Source organism: Theropithecus gelada, chromosome 1 (genome assembly GCF_003255815.1).
Source record: "Theropithecus gelada isolate Dixy chromosome 1, Tgel_1.0, whole genome shotgun sequence".
In the NCBI taxonomy this organism is placed as follows: domain Eukaryota; kingdom Metazoa; phylum Chordata; class Mammalia; order Primates; family Cercopithecidae; genus Theropithecus; species Theropithecus gelada.
The window spans coordinates 92,704,126-92,729,983 of record NC_037668.1 but is presented as its reverse complement, the minus strand read 5'-3'; the positions used below and the strand labels follow the sequence as shown (position 1 = coordinate 92,729,983).

General features: G+C 41.9%; 1 protein-coding gene across 7 annotated transcripts in view; it reads left to right on the top strand.

Moving 5' to 3' along the window:
- JAK1 (Janus kinase 1) overlaps positions 1-25,858 on the top strand; it is a 235,297-nt gene that overhangs the window by 181,197 nt on the left and 28,242 nt on the right. For all 7 annotated transcript variants that reach the window (XM_025379172.1, XM_025379200.1, XM_025379180.1 and 4 more), the window contains 7 exons: positions 2,764-2,846; positions 5,330-5,528; positions 9,677-9,800; positions 14,238-14,391; positions 18,292-18,455; positions 20,565-20,907; positions 22,794-22,979. In XM_025379172.1, the coding sequence (XP_025234957.1) occupies positions 2,841-2,846; positions 5,330-5,528; positions 9,677-9,800; positions 14,238-14,391; positions 18,292-18,455; positions 20,565-20,907; positions 22,794-22,979 (1,176 nt within the window). In that variant the 5' untranslated portion in view covers positions 2,764-2,840. The remainder of the gene's footprint in view (positions 1-2,763; positions 2,847-5,329; positions 5,529-9,676; positions 9,801-14,237; positions 14,392-18,291; positions 18,456-20,564; positions 20,908-22,793; positions 22,980-25,858) is intronic.

The window sequence follows — 25,858 nt, the reverse complement described above, 5'->3', positions numbered from 1 at the left end:
ATTTTAGAAGAAATATTATTTGGATGAAGCCATTACACAAATGCTGTAGCGCAAAAAACAACAACAACAACAACAACAAAAAAAACCCACTTGTCATCCTGAATGAGGACAGTTGTCATTTCATATAAAGTGGATCAGCAGCCTTAGGTTTAAAGTGCTTAAAACAGTGCCTGCCATGTCTTCTAAGTGCTATGTGGGTGTTTTCTATTTTTATCACCAGAATGGCAGTTTCCTGAGAGTAGCGACTTTGTCGTTATTGAATCGGCATTCAAAAGCATCACAGTTAATGCATATTGTCTAGAAATTCTGTTGCTACTCTTGTTTTCTCAAATAGTTTAATCTCTAGGCTAAGCAGCACAAATGTATACCATTTTACTGTCCTGTTCAATAATACTGGAGGTCAGTTTGAAGATTAGGTATAATGTGATTGCAATGTAGTATTACTTATAGAAGAGACAGAATGATTGGAAAACCAGACTCTCCTTGATTACTGGTTTTTGTAGAATTCTAGTTCTAGAAGAATCTTAGTGATTTTAGTTGGATCCTTGAATCTTACATGAGACTAAGAGAAGTTCATGACTCCTAAGTTGAAGTAACACATGGTCTGATGGTGCATATTAAAAAGCTTTGTAAGTTCTGGCCAGGTGCAGTGCCTCACGCCTGCAATCCCAGCACTTTGGGAGGCTGAGGCAGGTGGATCGCGAGGTCAAGAGATCGAAACCATCCTGGCCAACGTGGTAAAACCCCATCTCTACTAAAAATACAAAAATTAGCTGGGTGTGGTGGTGCATGCCTGTAGTCCCAGCTAGTCGGGAGTCTGAGGCATGAGAATTGCTTGAACCTGGGAGGCAGAGGTTGCAGTGAGCCGAGATCATGCCAGTGCATTCCAGCCTGGTGACAGAGTGAGACTCCGTCTCAAAAAAAAAAAAAAAAAAAAAAAAACAAAAAAAAACCCCGCAAACAACAGCAACAACAAAACACCTTTGTAAGTTCTAAAAAGGTTTATGTGGTAGCCCTTCTGAGTGGAGCCTGGGCCTGGTGGAACTTACAGGTCTTTTCCTCTCCTCAAAGGCTCTGAGTTGTAACCCTTTCCTGGTTTGAGGCATGCTTTTCAGTACTCCCCTCTGGTCAGTTTTCTCTGATCCTTGGCAGCTGGTAACGGTGTGCTGTGGGGAAACTTGGGGTAGACAGGCTCCAGACATGCAGTTAGCAAGCACTGCCTATGGACTGGCTAGTGCTGTTGGGTACCCAAGTGTAAAAAGGAGTATTGTGAGGTTTTCCTGTTCGAGCAACTGGAGAGACCAGCGTAGCTCCTTTCTGCTACAGGACCTTTCCCCTACACATGCTGATCCTTTTGCTGAGACTGCTATCTCCCTGTTGGCTTCATGCCCCACCTCCCTGGACATCCATTGCATCTTAGCTCAATGTCCCTTCCCTCCTGAGCCCCAGACCAGATCACATTCCCTCTATTTTATGTTCTCTACTTTTTCTTCATAGCATTTTAGCTCTTTGTAATGACCTCTTTCTGTACATCTTAGTTTGATTCCATTCTTCCTATTGACTATAAGCTCCACGTCGGCAGGGACCGTATTGCTCTTGTCCTTTGAATTAGCTTAGTTTCTGCAGAGCTGTTTGAAAATACTTGTTGAAAGAGTAAATCTCTTAAGTGTAGCATCTGAAGTCCTGCTTCTGAGCAGAAGCAAGTCATTAGCATGTAGCTAGTTTCTAATTGCTGTTTTGAGGCAGGGCAGGGTGTTTATTCAAGTGATTAAAACAATTGATTATGTTAATTTTTAAAAAACGTTCGTGTGATGATTTTAATCTTGTTAAAATTGGCCATACCAAAATAGCCAAATCAAAGTCATCACAATCAAATTCATACTTGTCTCCCCTGCCAGGCTTTCCATCATGACTTTTACTTAAGTCTTATCCACTGCAGAAAGCCTTCCCCAGCCAGCCCTTGCCAGTGTTAGTCACCAGAGCTAACAGCATCCTGACGCACTCACACTATCGATTTTAGGTTGCTTTTGTGTTTCCATTTGTGCTGTCTCCAACCTTCTATTGTAAGGCCATGTGGGGATGCTGGCCTGGTGGCCTCAGAGGTAACCCATCTCCCTCTTCCCCTTTGCTGCTGCCCTGTAATGCCTGGGACTGCGCTCTTCCTAAAACTGGATTCTGATAAAATGTGTTGAGCGGCCAGGCAGAAAACTGAGGTGATAATCACCGTTAATTTGAGAACAAATTTTGAAGCACCAAGGTTGGTGGCTTATTATTTGCAAAAATAATTTGATTCTACTGTTAAAGAATTTGTGAGAAGCAACAAGGAAAGCTGTTGAAATAATACAAAGCTCTGTGTGTGTGTAGACAAGGTTGGGGGAGGGTAATTCTAGAAGGAATGAGAAATTAAGGTGTGCGTTTTTGGATGTCCTAAACTATTGTTCACAGAATCAGGAGAGGGGTTGTTGATGGAAAAAGCACACAATCTTCATTTACATTGGACAGGACACTCCATCTCAGGAACCAGAAATCCCTGGCTTCCTTTCTCGATGAGGTGAAGTTAGTATCCTCTTTGACGTTTGCACCCTAAGATGTCTCTCTGTTCTCTTGATGTCCTAGGTCATTTTTTTGTTTTGTTTTTTTCCTTCTTCCTCCCAAATGCTTTTTCTTGCCTGCTTATGGTTTGGGCTGCTTCGTTAATGAAAATGCCCTCTTATTTTCAGATGCAATTACCTCTGCCACTGATTTATTAATTTTTGTCTTTAGCTCTTCTCTGAAGAAGCTTTGGAAAGTAGAGAAGAAAATCCAGTCTGCTTCTTGGGGAACACTGGACAGCTGAATAAATGCAGGTATGTAGATTTGCATATTTTTTAAAAAGGAAAATATCTGACTTTAAAAAAACTAATGAAACCATGTTCTTGAGGCTGTAGGGCTATTGGTGCTACTGCCTTTAATTTTTTTAAATTGATGTATTTATTCATTCCCAATGTTGAGTATGCTGGTTAAAAAAAAAAATCCGAACTACAAAAGTATAGGAGGTACAGAGTAAAAGTTAAACTTCCCTTATAATCTCTCCTAGATGTTCACCACTGTTAACAATTTATTGTATGTTCTTCCAGATTTTAATATGCATGTGAATAATCATATTATACATGTTGCGAATATGCGTGATCATACTATCCATATTATGCTTTTTTCACTTTGCAAAATGTCCTGTGCATCTTTCTGTGTTGATTCACATACAGCTTTATGTTATCCTTTTTGACAGCCACATAGTAGTCCTGCCTGTTTTGTTTAGTGAGTCCTCTCCTACTGGACATTGTCAGTTGGATTTTTTCCTATTTCAAACAATGTCACATCTTGTAAGTATATAATTACATGCATTTGCCTGTTTATTTCCTTAGAGTTAAAGGGTTCAACACTGTCTTTGGATTCTTCCCCTGTCACATCTATAAAGAATCTCAAGGACAAAGGTTTATCTTACATTATGAAGCAGGCTTTTAGCTACTCTGTTTTCCATCACAGTTTTTCAGTGTGGGATGGGGTTGGGGTTTAGTGCCAGGTTTTCAAGTGGTCTTGCTTGTTGATCTGAATTTCAAGGTAAATTATGAACTTACTCTTTCAGGCTGGTTTCCAGAAGATTCTGGTCTTCAGATTTATTTGGAAATTTAAGAGTTAAAATTGAAAACCTCTAAGTTTGTAGCGTTGAGGCATATCTGGTTAATGTCCCTCTTTTCAGAATCTCTCCTCACCAGGGGAGCTAATAGACCAAACAAATGAATTTGGTGAAGAGAACTGTGACTGCTGTCTGCCCTGTATGACTTTTCTTGTTTGGGGGAGCCTCCTTGGGTCATTCTGCAAGCACCCACTATGTGTAAGCCTCTGTGTTTCTTACGGATATAGAGACAGATGACTCAGTTCTTATCTCAAGGAACTCACAGCATGTGCAAGTTAGAGAAAGACAGATAGGCATATGAGTAAGATGCTTAAATTTCCTGTGGTTAGTGCAGTGGGGTAAGTTTAGGAGCAAGAAGCGAGGGCCTTAGGGAACGGGATGGAGGTTCACAGAAGGCTTCCTGCAGGAGGCGATATCTGAGCTGAATTCTAAAGAAAGTTTAAGTGTGCCATGCAAGGGATAAGGTAGAAAGATATTCCTGTAGAGGAATCAGTGTGAGTGAAGGCAGGAGGGTGAGAAGCAGCATTGGGTTGGGGAGGATACGGTAACAGCGACAGCCTTGTGGGTTTCAAGCATGAAGCAAAAAGCTCAGAGTGATAGAAGATAAGGCGAGGAAGGCTGGCCGGCCAGATGAAGGTGGCGGGGCTCTGTTTCAGAGTCTCAGAATTGCTCTGTAGACTAATGGGAAGCCCTTGGAGGATCTGATATGTGTTACGGAGACATTAGGGGTTTGAGTGAAGGTTGGCTTGGCAGACAGGAAGAAAGTAGTAGGAGTGTGGGGTCAGCGAATTTGTTTGTAGCCCATTGGTATCAGGCAAGAAGAAGAAAGAATGTGTAGGACTTTCCCTTGTTTCTTTCCTCCTTTCTGGCCTTGCCCAAGGCTAAGTTGCTGAGGTTGGTTGTTTGGCCCTAGTTGCCCTCCCTTTGGAGGGTGCTTCTGTGCATTACTTACTTGTAAGCTTCTCACCAGGGTTTTCTAATTGTTCCAAAGCAAGGCTTCCTCCTGCCCTGCTGCCGGTCCTCCTGGGGTGATAGGAACCGGGCTCCATTCATTAATTGTTATGGCCCTTCCAAGTGACTTACGAACATGAATTGGTCACCATTTTGTGTGCACTGTCTCAGGTGGGGATGTGAAGAGAGATAAGATATGGTTCATGCCCTCACCATGCTTGCTGTTTAGTGGGAGATGGACATGAAATTAAAACACTGATTCTTGCCATAAGTCTATTCAAAGCTTGCATGATTCCAGTAGAAATAGCAGCAGAATTGGTAATTAATAATCAGTCCTTTAACATCATTAGTTCCAGAAGGGGCTACATTTTTCAATTACAACCTGGGCGCAAACGGAGAAAATAAATTCAGGCCATGTCTAAAATTATTCTGATTTTTGAAAATATGGTCTGACCATATTTTCAAAAATACATAATTAATGAATTACAATTCATTAATTAGTATGCATAATTAGTTATTTTCCGTAGTTTCATCTCTTGTAAGATCTGACATGTTTGGTTTCCACGAAGGGAAGGGGCAGGGGAGAGGTATGTATGTATCCAACACCAAATGTTTCTGCTTTTTTACCTTCAGAACACTCCCTTTTGCCATAAGAACTTTTAACGCATAGAGTGACCACATAGTCTTGTTTTCCGTCCACAACAGTATCTAAATATAAAAGAGGACTGCAATGCCATGGCTTTCTGTGCTAAAATGAGGAGCTCCAAGAAGACTGAGGTGAACCTGGAGGTCCCTGAGCCAGGGGTGGAAGTGATCTTCTATATGTCGGACAGGGAGCCCCTCCGGCTGGGCAGTGGAGAGTATACAGCAGAGGAACTGTGCATCAGGGCTGCACAGGCATGCCGTGAGTACTGGCAGCTGCCCAGGGCTGGGGGTTTCACCAACACACCGGTTCAGAAGAAGATCTGGGGGTCTCTGCCCGTTGGAGCTCTGCTGAGCAGAAAGAGTTGTGGACTCTGGAGTCAGAGGTTCTTCCCTGCCTCCGCCACTGCCACTTGCACGTGACCTTAGGCCAGTGATTCTAATTCTGAGGGTTTCACTTTTCACTTTCTTCGTCTGCGGAGTGGCTTCTTTCTGCTTTGTCACTAATGAACTGTAAGATACCAGGGAATGATGGTTGACTTCTGTGGATCCAGGCTTAATTCTCATTTCCCCACATCTGTACAGTTGGAATAATATCAGCACTAGATGAGGTGCTACGTAAAGCACCTGGGACTAAGTCCCTGCTCAGCAAGTAGCGTCTCTCAATATCTGAATAATTATTCAAAAGTTCTCCTAAAAAGTTTGACCCCTCCTTCTGCTGCCATGACCTGCCCTCCTGTGCATGGTGCTGAGTTGAAGTGAGAAGCTGAGTGTTGCTTTGTGGCTTAGTCAAGTTGCCAAGTTGCAAAAAGGACAACGAGGCTCTCAACAACACAAGCTATTTTTTCTCCTTTCAAGTGAGAGTTGTCTTAAAGTTAGCCTGTTGCCCTCAGAAGGTGGGAAACCAAAGTCCCTTTCATCCTTTGAACTTAAGGACATTGGCAGTTTTTGCTTGCCTAATTTTAAGTGACAGGTTAAATCGTAGAAATTAAAAGTTAAATCACAGATCTAATCCACTTGGATTGTGGTGATGGTTGTACAACTCAGTAAATACACTGGAATCTGTTGAATTGTACACTTAAAATGCAAGAATTTTATAATATGTAAATGATATCTCAAAGCTATTTTAAAAAGGTTCGATCAACTCGTTTAATGATGATGAAGTAGCCAGTTGTGATGCCATACAGCCTGATCCCTGCTTTACTTCTCCCACCTTTAACTCTCAGAACAACTCTGAGGGGATAGCATGGTTATTTTAATAATTGCTTATCTTGTTAGTAATACAGTTTGTTTAGAAAACCTACGTTCTTTCTGATATTTGTCTTTCTGCCGAAAATGCTTCACACACCAGAGTTTCAGTAAAAGGGGAGAGGCTCATGATACAGGGAAGAGCATAGTAGGCTCTTACTAACTAAACCTGACATAGGATAAAATGGGCTGAGGTACAGATTATTAGTGGGAAAAATCCAGTAATATTGTGAAGTTATTTTGACTAGGCAGCAGCGTGTACAAATAACCATCTTTAGACAGCAGCTTTAAATGTATTTGTAATTATCAGAACACCTAGATGTAAATCAGTGGTTCTAAAGTATTTTTTTAAGACTTTGTTTCTTTTGTTTTCTCCCTTTCTCCTTGAGATTTGGTTTACAGTGTTTATTCTCTTCACCAAGCTTCTTGCCATCAGCATAGCAGTTATAAACCTCACTCAGTTTGTAAGCAAGGGTCATTTTTGCAGTCATTGGGCTACCGTTAATGAGGGACCAAGGAGCTGCTGGGAAAGAGATGAGAGGAGAGAGCCTATGAGTCTGAGGATAGGCACAGTCGCTGGGCCTCCTATAACTCTGGGCTCAGGATCAGCCAGTTTGGGGTGTTGGTTTCTAGCCTACCTTATAGAAAATGAGTGGTGTCTCTTCTGTAACTGGCTCAACAGAATATTGCAGAAGCTCATTAATTTCAGAAATACATACTGAATGCCACAGGTTCTTGTAGCTCTCACTGTTACTATAGAAAGTGATGTTTGAGGGCAGTATTGTTTTCTTTCCTGTTTTTCACCTCTGTGGGGTAAAGTTTTGTTCTTTTAGTTCTTATTGCTTCACCTCCTCAGTAGCTGTGTCTTGGTTTGATTCTCAGCTCTGCACTTTACTAGATGAGTAACCTTGAATCAGACTAAATCTCAGGAGACCACAGATTCTTCATCTGCAAAATGGTCAAAACAGTATTTACCTCTTAGATATCAGGAGGATTAAAGGGTAATACTTTTTTTTTTAATTTAAAATTTTAATATTTTTTAGAGATGGGGTCTTGCTCTGTCCCCTAGACTGGAGTGCAGTGGTTCCATCATAGCTCACTATAGCTGTGACCTCCTGGGCTCAAAAGGTCCTCTGGTCTTAGCCTTCTAAGCAACTATGACTACAGGCATGTGCCACCATGCCTGACTCATTTTTATTATTTATAGAGACGAGGCCTTGGTATGTTGCCCAGGTTGGTGTCGAACTCTTGACCTCAAGTGATCCTCCTGCTTTAGCCTCCCAAAGTTTTGGGATTACAGGTGTGAGCCACCACACTAAGCCAAAAAAAGAATTTGTTTGTTTGTTTGTTTGAGACAGAGTCTTTCTCTGTCACCCAGGAGTGCAGTGGCACGATCTTGGCTCACTGCTACCTCCAGGTACCTCCCAGGTTCAAGCGATTCTCCTGCCTCAGCCTCCCGAGTGGCTGGGATTACAGGTTCACACCACCATGCCCGGCTACGGGGTTTCACCATGTTGGCCAGGCTATTCTCGAACTCCTGACTTCAAGTGATCTGCCCTCCTGGGCCTCCCACAATGCTGAGATTATAGGCGTGAGCCACTGTGCCCGGCCAAGATAATAAATTTAGAGTCTGTTAGCCTGATGCCTGACACTTAGCCCTCGGTAAGTGTTAGTGTTATTGTTTTACTACTCAGCACTTTTATATAAAGAGATATGTCTTTGATCTTTCTCTTTATGGGTAGTAATACTGTTAGAATCAGACCTGTGTTAGAATTACAGACAGTTTCATGAGTAAAATAAGTTACACTTCAGATATGTAAGTGTTGGTGCACATTCAAATGTGGATATGTATAAAGACAGGCTGGGTTTCCAGCCCAGTCCACAAAAGCCACTTTAGGAATGAAAACCTATAGCATATTTGAATTATTTGTCCCAATAATACTGAATCCAAAAGCCATTTGCCCATGTTCCCAAGGAAAACTTCCCTTTAAAGTTTATCTCCATATTCTTGGTTTATAAGAAAGACTAACTTCTGAAGGGTAACTGTTCACATTTCTTGAGAAGCATGGATTGAGGTGTTCAGGAGAGCGCTAGATAGCTGCCAAGGTGTTTGTAGCTTCTTAACTCAGTGTCTGCGTTGGAGAGAGTCCCGGCCTGGGTGGGCTGGGCCAGGGAGGGGCCCTGTCAGTGTCAGTCTCGCTGCAGATGTCCGATTTGGGAAACAAATGTCTATTACCTCATATTCTCCCAGGTTTTTTGTCATTTAAGTTTACCTCATCTTAGTTTGAGGCCTGGCTGCTTATGAAAAAATACCAGTAATAGCTGATTATTGGCAGTCATTCTCCCCCCCAACCTGCCTATGTTACAGGTTCATAAAATTTTAATCATGGGCGTAGAAGTGAGTGACTTCATAATCTCCCTGGTCTTTCCCATCATTCTTGTGTTGACGGAGGCAACTGGTGGAGTGGAGAGGCAGGGGAGCACTGTTGGGCCAGCTTTGTGAAGCCATATATCTTCTTGCTAGTTGGCTACTAAATAAAAAATATTTGTGATAATCATACAGAGTACTTAAGAAGTATATTTATTATTAATGGTAATAGATTTTAATCACTGACAAAAATCACTTTGGTTATTATTTATTCTAATATGCATTTTGCATACTACTGCCAGGAATTTGTTTGCATGTTTGATATATAATCACAGTGTGTTAGAATTGTTTAAATGCTTTCTGTAGGAAACAGATGGAAGATTTCCCCAACTCCCAGAGTGTTTCTGATTAGCAAAGTGCACATCAGGCACTTTGAACCTCTGTGAACCTCTCAGATAGGGGGTTTTTTAAAGCTGGATTTGATAAGACACTGCCACAGATACCTGTAATGAAAAATGTCATCAGAGTTTTATTTTTAAATGATCTAAATTTGGTTTGCCAGGAGCTACAGGGCATATTTCTGGGGAGTCATAGTTCTTGATGATTATGATCAAAACAGCCTGACTGAACCTGGTTGGAAATCTCTTTGCCCTAAGAGGATACGAGTGACCCAGATTCTTTGTGAATTCCTTATCTTTGAGAGAGTTCCTTATCTTTGCATACATTGGGTTTAGAAACAGATGGCCAAATGTATCTGTCTTAATTTTCTGATGTGGTTTTTTACTTTTCCTCAGGTATCTCTCCTCTTTGTCACAACCTCTTTGCCCTATATGATGAGAACACCAAGCTCTGGTATGCTCCAAATCGCACCATCACCGTTGATGACAAGATGTCCCTCCGACTCCACTACCGGATGAGGTATGGGAAGTACTGACCTGGTACCTGCCTGGCTCCCTCTGCACTGAGGGACAGTGGTCAGCCTGGGGCCCTGAGTCAGTTACCAAGAAGTGTTGTAGTCATTTTTGTAATTTGTAATTTTTGTATTTGCTTGATATGAGAAAGGACTTCTTCAGTATTTGGAATATAATTCAAGATGAGTTTGATCACCTTCCTCTGCCACATTTTAGAAAAGAAATCTTGATAATGCAGAGGATATTTTGAATAGAATTAGTGTCCTGCAGCAGAGATTTTCAAATGGGTAATCATAGTTATGAATTTAATTTAGTGGATTCACAGTTATGAATTCAATTTAATTTAGTGAATTTAAGAAAAAGAAACGGGAGAATAGATAATATCAGCATATATACGTAATATATTATTTAAACTTTTGAGATATGTTTTTTATATATACACATATGTATGTATGTATGTAAGTATTATATATAAAGGTCATGATATAAAATATTTTTCTTACTAAAAGTTGAAACTGAAAAGCTTGAGAAACATTGCCTGAAGTGTTAACTAGAAATTCTAGGTTGGTCTTGCTCCCTGGAAGTGGATGTTTTGACTACTCCTAGAGGATTTTTGGCTGTGGAGCTGTAATTTTTCTTCTGATGGGCACCTGCCTTTTCTCCCATATTTCAGACTTTGTGAAATGTCACAGTATATCCCAAGGTGACACAGTCAGTACTTCAATAGCTGCAGTCTCCTGAGTTTGTAAACAAATTTGCAGTAACTAGAATGGAAAATATATTAGTTAGATACTTGCTGAGCAGAAGTTAACATGTGTGTTTAGCAGCGGAGATTATACATAGGTGGATCCTTTTTGAAACACAGGTTAACTTACATAGGTATTAAATCAGTAGATTAGCTCAGATGCTAATAGAATGCAGGGATTTGCTAGAAAAACCCTCTGAAATCTCAGGCTCTTCACAGTATCACAGCTGTTATTTTTGGGAGAATTTGGCGGAGTTATCACCATTACAAAATGACTGGGATGTTTTTCTCAGTGGACACTGAACCAGATCTAATTTTCTTTGATAATTATCCTAGAGCCGACTTTTTCCTGTTTTTTTCTGTACTTAACCAAAGTCTCATCTGGAGAGGAAAGCTGTGTGCCGTGGAGATTTCAGGTCCCAGCTGAGCCTTCTGGCTATTGGCTTTGTTTTTCCACATGTAATCTTGCTTTTTGTGGCCTGAGGATTGACTGTGTGATCAGCATGAAATGGGTTATTGCAGTTTGAAGTCTGCAGGGGATATGTCACTGGGTTCTAATTCTCTGCCTCTAGGTTTCTGCACTCAGCTCAGAGTCTAGAATGGTAACTTTTAGGACTTAGAAAAGACCTAAGTTACCTAATTCAACTCTCATTTTTTTTTCAGTGGAAAAACTAATACCCAGAAAAGGGAAGAGAGTTAACTCAAAAATTTACATCTAATGAATTGTCTTAGTAGCTTTACCATTCTCTGTGAGGCATTAGTCTTGGTTGTCTGAATGCCTGGCTATTAAAGGCTGTCTTTACTGTTCCCTCTTTCTATTAGCTGCCTGGAAGTGCAGAGTTGCTTCACTTTTAGCACCTTGACTCTGTACCTGACATTGTGCTTCAACAGGATATTGCTTTGTTACCACAGGCTCTTTGAACTTGAAAAAAAAAAATACTACCCTAAGCTTAAACATTTGCCTGATGACAAACTACAAAAATTTTGAAACCTCATAATCTCACCACTAAAGGAGGTGTAAATGAAAATAAATGTTGGTGATTATTTCAGTGGAATACCAGCTCTACTTTGGGAAATATTCTTGTATTTCAATTATCATTTTCTGTTTTTAGATAATGCTTTTGACAATTGTTGTTTTATAATATATCTTAGCGTAAGACAACATTCTGTATTCATTTTCAAAAAGTATTTTCTTACTTTTTTAAACAATTGAATTTCACTGTCCCTCAAAAAATTTTGTAGAAGTGTGAAGAGAATTCTTTGTGTATAATATCTGCATATAAACTTAAAATAGGCAATTATCTGTACATAATTTTCTCAAAAACTTGCAATGCATATCTCTGATTGATGTCTGTTTGTCTTCCTTCTTTGTTCCTCCACATCATTCTGAAAAATAATATAGGCAGGTATCATTCTATATTTATTAATGTCATTAAAATTTTTTTTCCATTGGCATGCTATAGTATCTGGAATTTTTGTGTACCAGGTTTGATGAACACCTTGATAATTAATTTTAAAAAGGTGTGTGGAATGTCTGTCTTCAGTGTGTCTTTAAGCTTGGCCTTATGGGTGATAAGGAGGGTACTGATCCTGGTAGTCACAGATTTAAAGTTTTGTTAATATTTTTGACATCTTATTAAGGAGAAAGCTGTCGGCCTTATTTTAGACTCCCTGATCTTCTGTTTACCTTTAGCCTTTGTTCTAGTGGAAAAGCTACACATTATGTTTGGTCTCCTCAGCCTGGTGCTGTCTGAATATCTGACCTAAAGGGTTCCAAGCCAAAGATGGTCCCACAGGGCTCTCAGCAGCCTGGAAGAATATCCTTGTTCAGACCAGATTGAAGATTGTGTTCTGCCCAGAGGGAGTTTGTTGGGCCCTCATCTCTACCAGGTCCAAGGACTCTCTCACAGAGACTCAGTAGGATGTGGAAGAAGAAGGCCGTGGCTCGGTCAGCTCAGGGAACATCTGCCTTTTTCCCCTTCTGCCACCTCCCCTGGCAGTGGAGGGCGACCTGTCTCTCTCCTTGGGCACCTTGCCGGAGACTCTCATTTGTCCAAGGACAACTTATTCTTTAAGCACAATGCCCACAGCACACACTTGTTAGGGGCCCATAAAATGCCTAATTTCACTTAAAATCAGAAAACATAGGTGAGAAATATAACTTGTAATATTTCTTATGGAGGAAGGGAAAAGTGTTTAGGGCCTATGAAAGTCACAGTGTAGTCCTGCTTATGACACGTGCCCCATTATGGGTTGCTGGATAGTTGCTGCTGGACCTGACCGATTGTTCCCAGAGACAGGAACTCACGGAGTGCGAGAAACATGCCTGAGAGCCCTCTGTATCCCGGTCCCTAACTCGGGGCCTGGCTTGTTTTAGGCTCTGCAGACATAGCACAGTGACAGATGTTGAAGTGTAGCAGCAGCTTTTCACAGGGAAAGAGGGAGTTGTATTTATTGCTTCTCTATGACATGGTTCTTTTCTCATTAGTTCATGTGCAAGTCAAGGGAAAGAGACCTAGGTACCAGCTGAGTCTATAGCCTAGAGATGGCCTGGGCTGGCTTGGCTCAGTCACTTCCCTTAGTCACTTCCACACATTCCAGAACTCCTTGTGTTTTTCTTACAGGTGACAGAGGAAGTTACATATGGAGGATAGGGTTAGACGCACCAAACCCCTGTGCAATTGACAATCCATATATAACTTTGACTCTCCAAAACATAGCTACTAATAATAGCCCACTGTTGACTGGAAGCCTTACCAATAACATAAACAGTTAACACACAAATAGACTAGTAACCTGTATATATTTTATGTATTCATAATGTACCTTTTTCTGAAATTTAAAAAAATATTTCTATGCCACACAGTTCATCAGTTAGTTTTTTTAAACTGTTGCAAATCTCCAGAAAAAATTTTCAACATATTTATTGAAAAAAAATCTGTGTATGAGTGGACTTCTGTGGTTCAAACCCATGCTGTTCAACAGTCAACTGTAGTAGCTAAGAGAACAGGCTTTTGTAGTTTTAGGTCACCTAGCCTCTTGGACTCTCAGTTTTCCTCATCTGTAAAATGAATGAAACCTACCTTGTAGAGTTGCTGTGAGGATTAAATAGCATAATATATATATAAAGTGCTTGTTAACTTGTTTCATGATGCTTGTGGTAATGTTTGGGCAGCTCTCTTTTAAACCCTATTCATCATGTAAAACACACCATCAGTTTAATAGCAGCAATCTGGGAAGTAGGAAACACTGCCATGTAAGCTGTATATCTTGATTGTGTGATGAAACTAAATTTCAGGAATGTTAAAATGTCAATCGAATTGGTCTTGGATTCGAGGTAGAATGGGCTTAGCAGTGCGGCTGATAGTAAGCATGCAGGGGAGCTGTGGCCAGCCCGGAGTTCCAGTCAGCAGGTGTTTCCCTATTCTGGAAGCATAGTGAGAAGTCAGAGGAGCTGTCTTTGTGATCTTCGGGAAGTCACTTTTGCTCCCCGAGTCATAGAAGAGGTGCTGACGGGACACTTCTCACACAGTGCTAGTAAGAAAGAAAGACATGGTAAGGGCTGCAAGGGGCAGGGTTGTCAGCCTGCTTCTCAGGACACTTCAGCCTCTGGCACTGACCACTGTTGGTGAGCCAGGACGCCCTGCCCACATCTGGGTCCCCTTTGCCACAATTGGCATTCATTTTCCTGCCTTCCAGGTTCTATTTCACCAATTGGCACGGAACCAACGACAATGAGCAGTCAGTGTGGCGTCATTCTCCAAAGAAGCAGAAAAATGGCTACGAGAAAAAAAAGGTTCCAGATGCAACCCCTCTCCTTGATGCCAGCTCACTGGAGTATCTGTTTGCTCAGGTAGGAAGTTTGGGCCCAGGAGAAGCTGGAGTTTGTGGGGTGGGAGAGGCATTGTAGAGCTCAGACCCCCTGGTGCAGCTGAACTTGGTGGTGCTAGGGTGCTTTATGGCCTGTTCTGGGTAAGTTCTTGCCACACCTGGAGTTGCCCCAAGTGAGGAGACAAAAGGCAGCATTTCAGCATTCCAAGAGGCTGGTTATCCAGCTTGTGGGCTTTCGGGCTTCCCTTCTTTCTTATTCCTTTCTTGTTCCCCACCTCCTACCATTTTATTTTTCATTCCTATTAATAGCCTTGTGTGCAGAGGTCAGAGGGAAGCTCTACTTGAAAGAAGATGTAATTCAACAGGGCTGAAGAAGGCACTTCTCAGCAGCCGTAGGAATGTTTGGGGAGGAAGGAGATGGCCACTCTGTCACTGGTGGTAGGGTAGAAAGATTACACGCTAGAAAAAAAACAGAAGAGAAGGTAGAATCACCTGAAATTACATTTACTCTGAGATTACTAAGATTTTTGGTAGTATGCTTCCTGATTTTAACACGCAGATTTAGATACTATGTAGAGTTTGAAAATATTTTATAGTTTATTTTGTTTTATAAACTGCTTTTTTATTCATCTGATTTTTTTATTGTTTGTCCTTCAGATGTCAATTAAAATATTGATCTTCGTTGTTTTCATGACTTTGTAACAATTCATTTATTCAACAAATATTGACTGGATGTCTGTGTACTGTTTGCCTCAGACACTTGTACCTGCTAAGGTGCTAGAGATGTTGGAGTGAACAAGACAGACATGGCCTCTGCATGCATCAGATGTACATCAAGTTAGAAAACAAGCAAATAAAATGATACATAGATAATACATAAGCAATTATGGAGAGTACTGTGAAGGCAGAAGCTTGTGATAGAGAATATGGAGAAGGGGGGTTGAATGGGAAGACCTAATTTAAATCATATGGTCAGAGAAGGTCTCTCTAAGGAGGTAACATTTATAATGAATCCTGAAGAATAAAAAGGAATCTGCAATTCTAAGAGAGGGGTGAGGGAGTATTTCTTCCATTTAGGGTGTCTCAGCAGCAGCACTACTGACCTTTTGGACCGGATGATTCTTTGCTGTGATGGCCTGCCCTGTGCATTGTAGCGTATTTACCAGCACCCCTGCCCTCCACCCAGTAGATACCAGTAGCACTCTCTCCTTAGCGTGATGACCAAAAGTGTCTTCAATATTGCCGAGTCTCCCATCAGCCTCAGTTGAAAAGATCTGATGTAGAGGGAACAGAATGGGGGAAGGAACTGAGGGCCAGTAGAGCTGCGAGGAGAGGCCATGTGGCTGCAGACCAGAGGAGGGTGATGGGGAACGAGGCTGGAGAGGCAGGTGGGGGCAGATCGCATACACAGAGCCTTGTAGGAGCTGGCAAGGGGTTATGCTTTAATCCTGAGTGTGGTGGGAAGCCATTTGGTAGGCTTCATTTTATGTATGTTTCAAGTCAATGATGATTCTTGTTATATGTGGAAAGTAGATTGTGCTGGGTCTAAGAGTACACTTCAAACATACAAGCTGAGAGTCTGCAGCAATGATCCTGGGAGAGAAGATGCTGGTTTGGCCTAGTGTAGCAACAGTGGCAGTGGAGAAAAATGAGTAGATTTGCCGTTCATCTTGAAGATAGAATTGGTAGGATTTGCTGTTGAGTTGGATGTGGAAGCTGAGAGAATTTGTGGAATCAAAGATGACGACTAGGTTTCTGTTTTGGGTGATGTCAGATGGATAATGGAGTCATTCTCCACACAGAGAAGGTCTTGGGGGAAGAGGGTGGGGAAAGGGCAGAAATCAGGAGTCCCTTTTCAGAGATGCCTGTGAAACATACAAGTGGAGATTTCAATTAGGAAATTGAGTAATGAGGCTGGAGTCCAGAGGAAAAGCTGTCATTTATTTAACTTAGTCACCCGTTCCTGAACATTTTCTGTTTTTCTCATTTTCCCTATTATGCTATTACTTTATAGTCTGTTGTGAACAGCTGCATATGTAGGTGTTCCTGTACATGTTCTTTTTATTCATTCCTTAGAGTATACCATTATGTGTGAGATCACACATGTATCAGTGTATCTGTGTCAGAGTTACGTCCCACTATAGGGCTTTAGTTACTAATTGTGCATTATCTCCATTCCGTCTATGCCTTAGAACTGCCATAGAGACAACAGAGAAAGGGGACAGTGCACAGCCCCAGGCAGATACTGTGTGGGAAAAAAAGAAAATGAACTGGCCATTTTCAGATTGGTCTTTTTGGATTCAGCTTCCCAGTTTTGTGTATCCATAGCTGAGATTTATTCTTTACCTTTCCCGGGAATAGAGGTGTAAAGGAAGAGTGTGTCATACTTCAAGAATAAGCATGGCATTAGATCTGACCTTTTGGAGGCTCAGGAATGAGTGACTTGAGGTAGCTTTACAGTGAATGTTTACAAAAAACCACAGCCCAAGAAGACAGTTTCAGGTTTTGCTTTGCTCTTCACACATTATTGGCATAGATCATTGTTCCTCAGAAGTTTTTGGAATGTCAGTGACCTTTCCTCACTTGAGAGAAACAAGATATCCCATGGTGAAAAGAAGAGAAACTGGAGCAGTGGGAGCTCTCCATCCAAAAACCATTAATCTGAAGTTCTTCAGGGAAAGAGAGTATCTCATGTATGCAGGAACATTTCTCCCAGGCTTTGTGCCTGCCTTGCTGCAAGCTGGAGAAAGGCTGAAGAGTTCATACTTTAGCGTTCTATGTACTTTAAGTCAGTTTTTGAAGACTGAGTGTAGCTGTAGTATGGCATTGAACAGAGGTCCTGGTCAGTTTTAGATTTAATCCCAGCCTACCACTTGCCGAGTCCTGAGCCCCCAGGGTACTCGGTTCTTCTACTCAACTTGGGGTTTTGTAACTACCTGACATTAGGTATTCCTATTCATTTGTTCTTTTCTTTATTCTTAGCGTAGAATCTCCAGGAGATCAGGAACGTGGTTTAGTTTATTGCTGTATCCCCAGCACCTAGAATAACATCTAGCCCATAATTAGTTCTCAGTAATTACCAAATGAAGGAGTGACTGAATAGGGGCTGTTTACCATTTTGTGCCTTAGATTCCTCATCTGTTGGAGGTGATGATGTTAACATCCACCTCTTAAGATGTTATGAGGACTAAATAAGGGAACCAAGCACTGTCTGGCAGCACTGAGGCTGGGTTTAATCAGTGGGAGCTGGCACTGGAATTATCGTTTTCACTCTATATGAAGCTGGGCTGGGCACTGCTGGTTAGCCTCGTTTTATTTTTTGTGTTTAAAGTTCGCGTTAGTTCTTAGAATGCTGTGCACCTCTATCAGTGAGGGGGTATGTTTTGGTGATACATTTCACTATGGGAAACTCGAACGGTAGATGTGGGAAAATGTACACATGGTGATGATGCACTGTGGAATGTTCCCCTTTCTTTAGAGCTACACCAGAATGGAGGGGAGAGCCCGGTCGACCCCGTACACCCAGCTCCTAGACAAGGCCATCTCAGCACGTTTGTGGAATTAATGCATGATCAGACCTCAGCCCAGTGTCACCTTCCCTTGCTCTGGCGCAGTCCAGGCCTAGTACGCAGTGTTTGTCAGCATCACTTCTATGGTGAAGGGACTTCATATGTCTGTACTGTTCCCCAGCACCTGGCATGGTGCTCAGTCAATGTTTGTTAAATGAATGAGCTTGGGAGGACATCTCCTGAGCCCCTTTACACCCAACTCTGTTGAAAAGAGCTCTGATGCTAGAGAAACTGTCAGTCTGATTCGTCTTGTTGCTGTGCTGCATTTCTAGGCAGCACCTCCCTGTGTGGGGAGCCTTCCTCTCAAGATCAATAACGGGTGGGCTCTCGTGGTTTCTCCCCTTTGCTCCTAGGGACAGTATGATTTGGTGAAATGCCTGGCTCCCATTCGAGACCCCAAGACCGAGCAGGATGGGCATGATATTGAAAACGAGTGTCTGGGGATGGCTGTCCTGGCCATCTCACACTATGCCATGATGAAGAAGATGCAGTTGCCAGAACTGCCCAAGGACATCAGGTAAAGCTTCCCGCTGGCCGAAGTGTTGTGAGGATGGTGGTGTTTCTACATGTTCTTACACATTTCACCTTAATTACTGCCAGGGTTTGGCTGACCCTTGCTCTCTGTGAAACCCAGATCTTACTTAGAATGTTGACTACATACACGTAGAATAATTATAATTGTGTCTTGATTTTGGATGTTGGCTGCTAATCTCAGAAATTTGTGCTTGGGTGAAATTTCTGGGCTGAGGATGCCAATAAAATTAGTGACCCCCAGGCCTTCTCCATCCCCTCCTTGTCCATGGTGGACACTGCCTTCTATCACTGCATTTTTTCCTTTTGTTTTGGACCCATCTTAAAAATCCTTCTCAATACGGTTCTATAAGCAGCTACTACCATCCCCAGCCTGAACTCAATGCGTTGTAGAAGTTCACTACAGAGCTGTTAATTCTAATGTGAGAATTGATCAACTACTATTAAATTTCTCAAGGAAACTGCATTTACTTAAAAGTATCATTTGAGATCAAGTCTCTGTGAAGGAGTATTTAAATTCTGTCCATCTGTGACATCAGTTAGCTTTTTTTTCACCAACGGGTTATTAGGATTGTTATAAATGAAGACAGTCTCATTTTCAAGAAGGGATTTTGTAGCTGCATTGTTTGTGATAGGCAGTGTGCGTCTTCTCATAAGGTTGCTGCTTGTTTCTCCTTGGCTTGACCAGAGAGTCTAGAGCAGATCACAGCTCGCTCCTCAGTGATGCAGGGATTGAGTCGATACATGCTCAACTGCTGCTTTCTCTTTTTTCTGTGGCCTTCACTTTGGGCACTTTGTCTTTATTTTTTCATAAGCTGAGTTGAAAAATGACAGTTCTTCTCTAATTCTCTTTATTATATTACATTAATCTAAAAGAAAAATCACAACATTTGTTGAGGATAAATCCCAAACTTCACAATTTTCCACTGTTCTGAAGCCACTCCATGCAGCAGGGATGACCTGGGGCTAGGTGCTGTCTCAGTCCTGGAAGTAACAAGCAGACCAGTCTCCATATTTGTTTGGCCCCCAGTGGACTTGTTCTTTGTTTCATGGGCACGCAACGTTCTTCTCAACATTGACTCCTGTTCTAGCAGTATATCAGCTTTCTTAGATTCTGTTTGTTGTAGATGCTCGCCCACTAGCACCTGGATAGGTAACTAATCTTTCAGCTTACCTGTTGATCTTTTAAATAGTATATCTGATTCATAGTCACAGGGCGAACACTAAGTCTTTTGTATTAATTAGCCTTAGTTTGTCTGTGTCTGTCTGTCTGTCTGTCTCTGTCTGTCTCTCTCTCTCTGTCTCTTTTTTTTTTTTTTGGAGACGGAGTTTTGCTCTTGTTGCCCAGGCTGAAGTGCAATGGCGTGATCTTGGCTCACTGCAACCTCCGCCTCCCAGGTTCAAGTGATTCTCCTGCCTCCTGAGTAGCTGGGATTACAGGCATGTGCCACCATACCCAGCTACTTTTGTATTTTTAGTAGAGACGGGGTTTCTTCATGTTGGTCAGGCTGGTCTCTCACTCCCAACTTCAAGTGATCCACTCGCCGTAGCCTCCCAAAGTGCTGGGATTACAGGCATGAGCCACCGTGCCCAGCCTGTCTTTTTCATTTTTAAAATAAAAAATGTGATTTGTTTAGAAAAGTTATAAATCAGATATGCAAATAGAACATACAAAGCATCTCTCATCACACGAAGAGATAATTGCTCCTAACACCTTGCAGACCGTTTTCTAATCGATGCTCAATCCTAATAACAGTGTGTAGATATGAGTACTAATGTGCACAAGAATGGTGAAGCTAGCAAGCAAAAATGTAGATGCCCTGCCTTGGTGACCCAGAAAATTGGGCAATACCTGTAGCAATTCCCGTTTCAGTGAAATCTGTGGAGCATGTACTTTTCTTTTCTTTCCCAGTTTCTATTCACCTCCATCTCCTTACGGTGGTCATCTTCAGTGCTTACTCCATCTAACGTCCTCTGGGAGTAGATCTCCCTTTCCCATTTGGCAACATGTGGATTCATGGACTTAGATTTGTTTCTCAACTATTTTCTCCTAACCTGTACATGAAAAAGAGATGTACTTTTCTACTCCTTTTAGCTACAAGCGATATATTCCAGAAACATTGAATAAGTCCATCAGACAGAGGAACCTTCTCACCAGGATGCGGATAAATAATGTTTTCAAGGATTTCCTAAAGGAATTTAACAACAAGACCATTTGTGACAGCAGCGTGTCCACGCATGACCTGAAGGTGAAATACTTGGCTACCTTGGAAACTTTGACAAAACATTATGGCGCTGAAATATTTGAGACTTCCATGTTGCTGATTTCATCAGAAAATGAGATGAATTGGTTTCATTCGAATGACAGTGGAAATGTTCTGTACTATGAAGTGATGGTGACTGGGAATCTTGGAATCCAGTGGAGGCATAAACCAAATGTAAGTGGCTGTTGGCAGTCGATCAAAGAGAACATTCCCATGTCACATAGCGTATGCTGTTTATCCTGCTGGAGTCATCTGTCTGCATGTCTGTCACTCCCATAGGCTGAGTTTATTTAGGAGACCATGTATCATTCATCTTTTATTTCATCCCTTAGCACAAGGTCTAAATAAGTATTTATTGAGTTATGTAGGGAAATATAACAACATGTATAATATGTAGTAGTATAATAACAGCAGATAGTTCCTGAGTGTTTACCATGTGCCAAGTTCTTTTCTAAGCATTTTACAGGTATTAACTCATTTATTTCTAAAAATAAAAAAACCTTTGAGGGAAGTATTGCTATTGTCTCCATTTTACAGGTGAATACAAAGAGGCACAGAGAAATTAAATTTGCCCGAGGTTATGACTAATAAGCATTTGTGCCAAGAATTGAAGTTAGGCCTCTGGCTCCATGAAATTGACTAACTGATTTTGCTTTATGGAAGCTTCTTTATGAGATATTTATTGGATGAAGAAATAGAGCAGAGTGGCTTAAGAGCATGGGTTTTAGACCCATGTAGACGTGGTTCGGATCCTAGCTTCATGACTTATATGACCTTAGGAGAGTTATTTCACCTTTATCAGCAGCTAGAAATTATTCATCTGTTAAATGGAGGTACTGTCTAACTTATAAGGTTGTGAAGAAACTAAATGACATTTATCACAAAGCCTGGCAATATAATAAATGTTGAATAAATTATAGCTGTTACAATTACTTTACTGTAATTAATAATATTAAAGTAAATGTGGGTGGGTGCAGTGGCTTACACCTGTAACCCCAGCACTTTGGGAGGCTGAGGCAGGCAGATCACTTGAGCCCAGGAGTTCGAGCCCAGCCTGGGCAACATGGCCTAACCTTATCTTTACAAAATATACAAAAATTAGCAGGATGTGGTGGCACATGCCTGTGGTCCTAGCTACTTGGGGGGCTGAGTTGGAAGGATCGCCTGAGCCTGGGAGGTCAAGGCTACAGTGAGCCATGACCGTGCCACTGCACTCCAGCCTGGGTGACAGCAAGATACTGTCTCAAAAAATTAAATGAATAAAATATGAGACTCATTTTCTCCTCCTGTTTTTTTCGCATGCTAAAACAATAATGCCTGATACTTACTGAGGGCTTTCTATATAGTAGGTTCTATATACTATGTTCGTTAGCACTTGTCTAATCTCAGAGAACCCTGTGAAGATGTAAGCTCTCTATTTCATGAATAGGGAAAACGAGGCTCAAAGAGATGAGGTAACTAGTTAAGTAATTGGCAGAGTTAAGTAATTAACCTAGATTTCTGGTCTCCAGGGCTCATGCAACACAAAATATTTTCCCTTGTGCAGATATATATTATTCAGTGTGTAGATTATTTCAAGCATGAAATGCATATCTTCTCTTGAAAATCCCGACTCGAGTACTGTTCTAAAGTCAAGACGATTGGTGATAGAAGGAGAAAGCTCATGTTCAGCCCAGTGGTAATTGGGAAGAGTATGTTATCTGTCTGTGTCAAAGCATGTATAGTAGACTGGAAGTGAGGAGACCTGAATGTAGATGCATGTCTAGTGAGCAGTGATTTCCCTTTCTGAGTTTCCGTGCACATTGTGTATTATATAGTTTAGACAATGTGCTCATTAAGGTGTCTTCCAGATGTGAAAGCCCAGGATTCCCGGATACAACCCAGTTCTTTGGTCCTAAGCCTGCGGGTGCCAACTCCCCCAGTCCTTCTGCAAGTCCAGACGAGCTGGCTTTCTCCTCCTTGGGCCTAGGCCCTGCAGAGGTTTGCCAGCAGCATTGACCTTTTACCAACAGAAAAAGAAGAAAGCAACTTAACTCTGTCCCTTTCATGTATCTTATCAGGTTGTTTCTGTTGAAAAGGAAAAAAATAAACTGAAGCGGAAAAAACTGGAAAATAAACACAAGAAGGATGAGGAGAAAAACAAGATCCGGGAAGAGTGGAACAATTTTTCTTACTTCCCTGAAATCACTCACATTGTAATAAAGGAGTCTGTGGTCAGCATTAACAAGCAGGACAACAAGAAAATGGTAAGTTTGTCCCAGAAGCTCTTAAGTTTGGATCTGGTGATGAGAGGGAGAATTGCTGAGTTCCGTTCTGTAGCACATGATTTTCAAAGTTCCTGTCCTAAAGAGAAAATAGGATTTTCTTATTGAAGCCAAAAAGTTCCTATTACCAAGGCATTATCAGTGTTTTAAAGTTACACCGATACATTCCAGTGCCTTTCTTTGGTCTCAGAAATGTGAATCCGACTTAGGATTTGCTTCCCTCCCAAATATACCTCAGCATCAATATTTAATTCACAAAGCTAGTGGATTTGAAGGAAAAGAAAACCAGCGAATGTCAGTGTTTCCTCCCAAGGGCTCCGGCACGGCCTCTCTGCTGAGCTGAAGTGCAAAGCAGGAAGCCCTGCGTTGCCCTCAAGCGAGCCTCGGCCACAGTGGCAGTCATCAATGTGGTGTCAGGCACACCCCAGTGACTCTCGGACAGAGGAAGGGGTGTTTAATCTCACTTCCTCTTTTTTGGTATCACTTGAGGACATAATCTAAACAAGCAGGAAGTGGGAACTCTGCCAAAATAAACCTGTTTGTGTCAGGGGAAGTCACAGCCAACAGCATGCAGAGAGAGCGGCTGGTGAGACAGTGAGCACTCTTCAGGTGAGTGGAACCAACACCAGGAAAGGCCACATTCTGCCAAAATGTGGCAGATACCATGTCACAAGGATAACGCTCAGTGCTGAGGAAGAGCCTGGTGATACGGTTTAGGGCAGTCACTCTCTTGTATTCAGAATAACTTGTCTTTCTGGTATAACCTTTTGGAAAACAGTTTGGCAACCTGTTAACAGCCTTGAAAATATTTATATATCCCTCTGTTCAGGAATCTAGAGAACGAATCTATCTTCCAGAAACGATGTGAGAGGCAGGTTGTAGTTTATGAATAAGAATGTTCATTCCACTAGTATTTAAAGTGTCAAAATTCTGAAAATAACTTAAATATACAATAATAGGAGAATAGGAAAATAAATCACAATTTGCCTGAGTAGCAGAACATTAGGTAGTCAGATTGCTGAATTTTTTAATGACCTGGAAAAAAGGGTCAGGGAAAAAAGCAGGATACAAAACTTTACCTATAGAATGGGACCAATTTTGTTCAAAATACCAATAGGTATCCTTGTATATACACATGCTGTTAGAAAAATAATCAAATATTAACAGCTACTTATTTATGGTGGCATTATGAATGGTTTTAACTTTCTTATTCTCCCCTCCTTTTTTTTTAAACAAAAAACATACATTAATTTTATTAGAAAAATATAGTAAAAACAAAGTGAAGAGAGAAGTAGAAGAGCTCAGATGGACGTTAGTAGAAAGGTGCGAAATGGAGCGAGAAAATAAGCGCTGTTTATGGAGCACATCCTGGATATTAGGCCCCATGTTATATGCTGCATCCTGGATAATAGGCCCCGTGTTATATGCTGCATCCTGGATAGGGTACCCGTGTTATATGCTGCATCCTGGATATTAGGCCCCGTGTTATATGCTGTGCCTGTGTCTTGTCTTAGTCCTTATGAGAACCTTAGAGGACCGAGCATCAGCTCTACTTTGAAATGAGGAATCTGAGACTAATCAAGAGACATGGGATCTTGCACAGGGTCACTTAGGGAGAAAGTGGCAGGCACTTGCCCAGCTCTGTCTGGTGTCTGCCTGTGCATTTTACCTGTGTTGCTTTGGTTTCTAAGGCATTATCATCCCCCAGAGACCCTGAAGGGAGTGAGGGGGAGGCCGACATGTCCGTGATCTGGCTTTTCAACATGATGCATGCTTGGTGCACGTTTTATGAGCCTGCCCCATCCTGTCCTGTCCTGACTGACACAGTCAAGTCTAGCACCAACGCAAGTTGGTGCACCCATCATGTAAGTCAGAGCTCACCCTGGCCACATGGGCCAGTGACTATGCCAGGCTACAGTGCTGTGGAGGGAGCAGGAGGACGTCAGGAAGAAAGAAATACTTGATACCTCCATTAGTTGGTTTTTCTTTACCACGCTAGCCCTTACTATTGTCAGACACTTCCTATTCTGAGCACTTCACAAATATCACCTCTTTTAATTTTCATGTCAACCCTATGAGTGGGTATGTTAGGGGGAAACTGAGGCACAAAGAGGTTAAGTAACCTGTCCAAGGTCAGACAGCTGTTAGGTTAAAATATTTGAAATTACCAATATTTGACCATTTTGACCTATAAAAATGATGATTCCATATGCATAACCCTACTAGCAGGTGGCGAGGCTGCGATTTGAACCCAGAGCAGCTGGCTCTGGAGCCTGAGCTGAGGGTTGACCACTGCTCCATGCTGCCTGTTTAGAATCTCATGCCCTCATTGTCCCTTCCCAGCCGTGGGATTTCCAAGCCCTTTAATCAGGCAGTACTTTGAAGAAACCCTGATACCAGCATGTTGTCAAGTCAGACCTTGATGTATCAGTCACTTCTCTCTGCATCTCCTTGGCATCCCCATTTCTGTTTAGACTCCTGCTCTCAGGAAACGTAAGTGCAGATGTGGTCTTGCTTATCATGTGGCTGGGTGAGGGGCTGCCCAGGCCAGCCTACCCCTTGTTCCAGAGCATCTTGAATTTGCTCTTCAGGGATATCCACAGGTGGGTGCCTGGTCACACCCGCAAGGCAGCGTGCTCAGTGTTGTTTCTTTCCTAAGGCACCATTCCTGTGGTGACCCTGCCCTCTCCAGGCCTCCTTGCTCGTAGCCCCAGGCATGCTTCCTTCGCCATCACAGCTGCACTAGGCCCCTGACCTCTCTCCTGCCGAGTGGCTTGTCCCCCCTGCTCCTTTTTCCCTTCACTGTCCTCTCGTGTCTATCAGCTGCCTCTCCTTTCTACAGGCTATGAAAGTCATTTTGC